General features: G+C 61.6%; 1 protein-coding gene across 1 annotated transcript, besides 1 other annotated feature; it reads right to left on the bottom strand.

Moving 5' to 3' along the window:
- Nucleotides 1-332: 332 nt before the first annotated feature.
- Nucleotides 333-1767: a repeat region.
- Nucleotides 1768-2236: 469 nt separating this feature from the next.
- On the bottom strand, nt 2237-6145 carry LPMP_070950 (glycosyl transferase, putative; the record flags this gene model as incomplete). Its single annotated transcript, XM_010705800.1, has 1 exon — nt 2237-6145. The coding sequence occupies one exon, from the start codon at nt 6143-6145 to the stop codon at nt 2237-2239; it is 3909 nt and encodes a 1302-aa protein (XP_010704102.1).
- Between the last annotated feature and the right edge of the window lie 1244 nt (nt 6146-7389).

The raw sequence follows: 7389 nt of genomic DNA, 5'->3' as shown, positions 1-7389 counted from the left end.
CGTAGCAACGAGTGGAAACTACTAAAAAGAAAAGAGGGAGGGAAGGAGGGGAGGAGGGGCGGCGGCGGCGGCCTCCTACGCGCGCCACACCCCGAAAAAAAAGGGCCACCACACCGTCAGAGAGCTCAGCCATCGACACAGACAGAAGGGGGCATCGGCTGGCAGCCAGCCACCATCGCCCGCAGGCACGTCGACAGACAGCCAACCACATCAGCGCATACGAAACAGAGAGGGGCCCACCCAACACACACGTAGAGAAAAAAGTGGAAAAGCGAAATGTCGCGCGCGCGCGGGGGGTCCCTTCCGATCACGGCAAGTCAACAAGCGGAGAAGCACATCGCAGCCGCTCATCTATCGCGGCTCCACCGTGGCTGAGCCCGCGTCCTCGAAAACAACCCTGTCGAGTTGCCCCATCCGTCTAGCCCGCTCGCCGTGTGGGCCCCTGCGCACCCTCCTCCGGTCCGTGCTGCGCGATCGGCGCCAGACGGACCTGGGCGGCCCGCGTGCCGTGATCCAGCCGGGCCCGCTCGGGGGGAAGGGGGTCTGTCGTGCGGCTAGGAGGTGGTCTAGGCGCATCCCGCATGAGCTCAAGGAGGACGTTGGCCAGCTGCAGGGCAGGCCCCGCCTCCCCGAGACCCACCACCCAGCCCGCGCGCCACGCCTCGCGCCACATCCCCTCAGCCCGCGGCACTCGATAACGTGCTGTGGAGACTCTCCACAGCGGAGTCTGGAGGACTCTATCGTGCGGCTCGGCGTGCCCCCGTTGGGCCTCCCCCGCACCTGTGCCACATCGGCTCACCCGTGTGAATCCCTTCGCGCCTTGCTCGTCCATCCCCCTTCCTCGCCTGACCTGTGGACACCTTGCCTGCATGGGGTACACCATGCCGGCGGCGCTTCACACCGCGGGCGCACAGTGACCGCGTGTGTGGACCCCGGGCACTGCTCCAGGACGGCGCTGCTGCCGGGGGGTTAGCTGTCTGCATCCCCCGCTTCCGTTGATGCCACCCGGGCACGTGTCCGCATGTGCCGCGACATGTGGGACGCCGCCACGCGTCTGTGGCAACAGGGGCGCTCCGCCTTCCCCTGAACCCGCATGCCTCTGACAGCAGCGGGTGGGCCAAGCGGAAGAGGCCTGTGCGGAGCTGGGGTGATTGACCACCTCCCGCCTCACCACGCCGTTCTTAAATAGGCAGCCTGACATGAAATGCAGCCGTCTAGTAGGGTCACCGCAGCGATGCCAGACTGCCACAGCGTCCACTTCCCCCTCAAGAACGGGGGGGAGGTCCCACACCCATGCACGTGTCCTGTTGTGTGAGCACGGAGACGCGACCGCCGTGCATCCTCTCGCTTGCGACGCCGGTGTACTGAAAATCCGGGGCAGCAGAGGCCCTCTGCAGGCCTGTGGGGTAAAGTGCGCCTCACGTGCAGAGTATAGGCTGGTGTCGAGGGGGGATTGCCAAGGGAGCCGCGCCGCCCAAGGCCGTTTTGCGCCGTGTTCAGCTCCACTGCCACTCCATCGCAATGCAGCGCAGGCAGAGCGATGGCGAGGGAATGCGGGCATTTGCCAAATCGTCGACACGACTCGTGGCGAGCTGGGCCAAGCGCCATCGTCACCGCTGGTCTCTTCAGCACTGCGCCAGACCACACCCCTCCGCCGGCATCACGAATCTGCAGAGTCGTACGCCTAAGGACTGGCAGCACGCTGCTCGACTTCCTCCGCAAGGAATGGCGGCGCTGAACCCTGAGATGCCACGCACTGAGGTGGCCGACCAGTATCCGGGGCGCATGCACACTGTGAGATCTACAAAGCACTACAGTGACAACGTCGCCGAATTCGGCATAGCGGCGGAGCGGACAAGAATTAAAACACGCGACGGCCTCCACGCACTGCGCTGCCATAGCTGACCTCATCGCTCTACTGCCTCTGCGCTAGGAGAACACGTTGGCGCCGTGTGTCTACGTCAGTGCATGGCTGCAGATGGAAAATCAAAAGAGGAGGAGATGGTGCTGGGAGTGAGGAACCACTCGGTGACATAGGGAAGAACTGAACGAAGAGAAGGGGGTCGATCAGATATGGCAGGAGGAAGAGAGGTGAAACAGCCCTATGGCGGTCCTGGTAAAGAACCTAGAGGCCGTGCTGGTGGAAAGCAATCCGCAGCAAACACCCAGCCGGCAGTCACAGAGATCCGCGACGACTGGTATCGCGCGCACGGGAGGTGAAGCACATCCCCTCGCGTCAAGCAGCGCTCCTGTCGTGCGTCGGTCCGGTTGCGGTGCCTCCCTTCTGCGCCGCCTTCTTCTCTAGTGCAGCTGCGCATATCGAGCACAGCGGGTTCTCCCGGTACAAGGCGCTCAAGAAGGCGTCGCCGAGGTCGTCCATCTGCTCCGCACGCCACCAGTCAAAGTACCCTGCCTCGTCGATCAAATCTGGGTTCTCGTCAAGGGCACGCAGGTACGCAGCGAGCTGTGCGAATCCATTCATCGGCGGTGGGGGGGCGCCACCGGGCACCGCAGTTGCAGAGAGCTCGCGCTCGTACGCTGCTGCGGGCGGCACATCAACACGGTTGAAGTGCCGCGAGTACGCGTCGCCATGCGCTTGACGAGGCATTGAGCGAAGCCTGCGCTTCGCTATCGCATCATCACCACTCAGCTCAGGGAACACCTCCACTGCACGCCGCCTCGTCTTCGCAAGCGTCGCGTTGCGCGCTCGACTCTCAGCCGCTTCCTTCAAGAAGCCCTGAGCGGTGTTGGGCGTCAGCGACCAGCTCGTTCTCAACGCAAGTTGCTCACGTGTCCCCGTATAGTGGCTCTTCGGCACCGCACCATCACTGATGGCATCACGCGCATCACTGTGCACGTGCTGTAGGTAGCTGCACTGGCCGTAGCCCAAAAAGTACGCAGAGGGGTCATCCGGCAAGGGCACCACCGCACCGATATTATCACCATCGGCCACATGACCGGCTCTGTCGGCGGCATCCGTCGCATTGGCCTTTGCCTCGGCCAATAACGGCGGCCAAGTCCCGGCTGGATTCGAAAACGCGCGCTCTGCAGATGTGCTATCGCTACTCAACGCGCCATCGGCCCATGTCGCATTCGCCTCTGCAGGCTCGCCGTACTTCTTCCTCAGCAACACGGTCTCTGTCGAATAGGTGGCATCGGTGTACAGCATGTAGTGGTGCTGGGAGACGTGGCGCGACGCCTGCACGGCCATCTCCAGGCCAGACGCTACAGCCGATGCAGAAGCCATTGCGCTCGCGTACTTCTTAGCCGCGGCACCGTCGCCCTCGACAACCTTCGCTATCTTGGACGCTTGCGCCCGCAGCACCGCGGCATGCGTGCGCAGCACCTGCCGCGTCATCACCTCGTCCCTTTCCTGCGACTCCAACACGCTGTTCGCCTCCCGGCGCCACGCCGTCTCGTTGAGCAGAGGAAACATCTGCAGCACCGGAACGACAGAGAGACCGCGAAACTGCTCAGCCTCGTCACCAGACCTCCGCAAGACACTCGGCACGAAGTCTGCGATGTTCATCGCACCAATGTACAGCGGCAGAGCTCCGGACAGCAGCGCGTTGTACACCTTCTCTGTCACGTAGTCGTCCTCGAAGCTGTTCTCAAAGGGTAACGCGTATCGGTACTTGCGGAACACACATCGCACACCGTAGTCCTTAGCGGAGTGCAGCATCTTGTGCGCAGTCGTCTTGCCGCGCCGGAGGCTCTCGTTCGCCATCCTTATCGACTCCAGTGCATCATTGTGCCGCTTCTGGATAGCGCCCCGCCAGCACTCAGACGGAATGGACATCCTGGCACACTGCGGAATACCCGGTGTCGGCACCGCGTCCCCCGGCAGCGGAGTCGGCTTCGGAATTACGCATCGGCCGTAGTTATGCACTGGGTAGTAACGGCAGAGCTCAGACAGCCACTTCATGCGGTTATGACGACAATTACTAATCATCACCGCAATTGCTCGGATACGAGGAGGCGACCGCGCGTCTTTGCCTACAGCCGCACGTCCAGACCACTCCGCCGACGTCTGCGGGCGCCACGCAACCGGCTGCAGCGGTGAGCGCATGTCATCTCCGTACATCGGCAGCATCATCGGGTTCGCACCATGCAGCACCTCAAAGCCGAGTCGTGCCAGCTCCCCGGTCGCCATCGCACGTGATGCAGACCCTTTATCCGCCGCCCTCACCGACGCCCACGGCAGCACTGCTGGCGCGTCGCGTGCTGTCAGCGCGATGAACGCGTCCGCTCCTTCACCACGCAGCAGCCGACGGCGCAACTGATTGAAGTACACCACCAGCTGGAAGTCGCGCAACTGTATGCTCGTCATTGTCCATGTCCCGAAGCGGGTGGGTGCCGGGGCCCGTTCACCGGATGCCGTCGGCATCAAAGGTACCTGATCCAGTCGCCTTACCACGCTCTGCAGGTACACAGAATCGTACTGCAGCCAGTACGTCGTCTGGAGCGAATAGAACGGAATTGACTGCAGTGACTCGCCGTGAACAAAGCCCGTGTGCACCGGCATGAGGCGCTTGATGGACACGTTACCGCCGTCAGCGGACCCCTGCTGCGAGGCACGCATGTCATTGGCAAAGAACAGCGGTAGTCCGTTGTCAAAGTGGGTCAGCCACACATCGACGGATAACAGCAGGTGGTGGTTCGTGGGGTCCTGGCTGTAGCGGTTCACCCATCCGCCGGTACCCCTGCCCTTCTTGCGATTCAGCAACTTGCAAGTGAAGAGGTCATTACGTGTCACTTCCACGCTCTCACCACTGCCAGAGGGGACATGGACAAGTCCAGCATCCACGTCCTCAAGAGAAACCGCCCACGAAATCGCCGCATCCCCACTGTCGCAGCTCTCCGCACTGGCATCACTCTCAACGCCAGTCCGGCCCGCACAGCTGCCTCGCACGAGGCGTGGATGCACACAGTGAAAAGCACAGCCGTCACAGACCGACGGTGCAGGGCGCCCCTGTTTCCCCCCGTTCATGTGGTCGAGCAGTGACACGCGCACCGGGTCCAGGTAATACTCCGCATCGGGCGTCACATTCGGAATATCACCGCACAGGTAGCTCCGGAAGTCACCCCAGTTGCCACTGACGGCAACACTGATCTCCTCAGTAGCGCCGCCAGGGCCAATCCGTGTGGGGTCTGCCTGTAGCTCCTGCCAAAGACGCCCTCGCTCCTCTGCGGAAGAGGGCACTGGGAAAGGCAAGAGAGATTCGCGACCGCGTGGGTCGGCAGACCATTCCTTCTTTGTTCGGTGAGCAGCAGCAGTGATGGTCATCCACGGCACTGCCTCTCGGTGCAGGAAAGTATACGATAGCGGATTGCGCCCTACGCAACCCACTTTCGTGGGTCGCGCGGAGCCGAATACCATCGCATGAAACCAACGCTTAACCGCGGCAAGGGTCTCCACCAGCCGGCGCGGCTCGCGCTGCGCAACGCCGTGGCCGCTATTTCCACCACCACCAAGAGTAGTCGTCGTCGTCTCCGACTCAGCCAGCTTTGAGCCAAGCTGCTCCGCTTCCGCGATAAGCTCCTTGCTGGCGCACTGGCAGTCCAACAACGGCTGCCCCCAAAAGCCCACCTGCATCGCATTCTGCTGGCTCATGTCAACGATCTCTTCACCCCTCATGGCAAGAAACATTACAACAATGAGCCCAGCGGTAAAGCATGCGAGAAGACGCAGAACCGAACCTGCGCGTAACCGACGAAGGCGCTGCGGCGTCTTAAGCGAGCCACGATTGTCGCCCTCCCCACCGGGGGTACTCGCACGCCTGTCTTTCTCTCCGGCCAAGCCAACGCAGGGATGAAATATATGGCGAGAAGCCACGCAACAGAGCCGAAGGCAGCGTTGCCACAGCACGCCCGCCTGATTAGTGGTGACCTTCGCGTCGCGCTTATTTGTCGCATCATCCCCAGGTGCGGCCGTACCACCCCGCATAATATACTCGGTGTTGCCCCCACTGCTTGTGCCAACCGTGTCATCATCGTGATCCACATCCACGGCGTGCACCGGCATCGGGACAGCGCCGGACGAGTGATGCGAGAAATCAGCCTCGCACGCGTCCTCACTTTGGTACGACGGTTGCGCGGCCCTCCTTGTCGCCTCCGCGAGCGGCTTGCGTGCGCGGCTCTTCATCTTTGAGGGAGTCTGCGGTCAAATAAAAAGGGGGGCGAAAGATCGCGTGAGGAGGCGACATCCGTTGGGTATCCCCTCAGTGTGTACGTCACCCCTCCCCCAGCCGCGCCTCCTCGGGGTCCCGTGTGTGCTGAGGAGGGGGGCCTGTGGACAGCTGCGTGAGGAGAGAGAAATCGAGAGTGAGCGCAAGTCGTAAAAGCAAATAAAAGCGGCGGTGGGGCAGGAGGGAGGCGGTTCGCTGTTGGGTCGAGCAGTCGTCGTCGCGCGCTGTCGATTGACCGGTGTATTACACGGAATAGGCTTGTCTGCTCCTTGCGAGTCCTGTGCGTCCGGGTGAACTACAGCTGCACAGGGCCCTCTCAACGTTGGAAATTCACTTTGTATCTTCCGCTCGTGAGGCAGGGGGCGTACAACACCGCTGTGTGGGGTAGAGAGCTGAAGGAAACAGCCTGCAACGGGTGCAAGCAAGGGGGAAGAGGAGGGGGAGGAGATGATGAGAGGAACACATGAGGGCACTCGACGGGTGGGGGAAGGGGAGAGTGATGAGAAGACCTGGAGAGAAACGAGGTCGCAGATACTGCGGTGGACATATCCACACTGTGCCGTGGCACCACCTCCATGATTCGCCAGGTCCTCGAGAGCAGCAGCATTACATTTGCCACACGCTCCTGCCGCTCATCGCGCTCGAAACTGCGTCGAGCACGAAAAGGGGGGGGCGGAGGATGATGCCTTTCCACGACAGAGACACGCAACAACGTTTTGAGAGACTCGAGAACGAGAGAGGGAAGCACGGGTACACATCCACACAAGGGGTGGGCAAGGAGTAAAAGAGGAACATTTTAGCCCTCGGGTGAAACAGACTACACGCACACGCACACAAACTACACACGCACACAGACACACAGACAGACAGACAGACAGAGGTGCACATATCCATGTGCATAAGCAAGCAAGCAAGCGAGAGAGAGAACGGGAAAGGTGGGGGAGGGAGGGGAATTGAAGAGCGCGAGCTGACGAGCAGGCAAGCACACAAAATGGCAGTAAAACAAAGGAGTAAAGACGCGCATTGGATGGGGTGAGAGGACGGCGGGGACGCGAAGAGCACAAAAAGCCGAACCGAGACGGAGCGGCGCACACGGCCGCCAATAACGCATAGACGAAAGAGAACACAACAATAGAGAAGAAAGAAAGCGAGCGCGGCCACCTGCAAATGTGCACGCACACCGATGCGTCCCCGTCGAACC

This window comes from Leishmania panamensis (genome assembly GCF_000755165.1).
Source record: "Leishmania panamensis strain MHOM/PA/94/PSC-1 chromosome 7 sequence".
Lineage (NCBI taxonomy): Eukaryota > Euglenozoa > Kinetoplastea > Trypanosomatida > Trypanosomatidae > Leishmania > Leishmania panamensis.
This window is presented reverse-complemented; position numbering and strand designations above follow the sequence as displayed.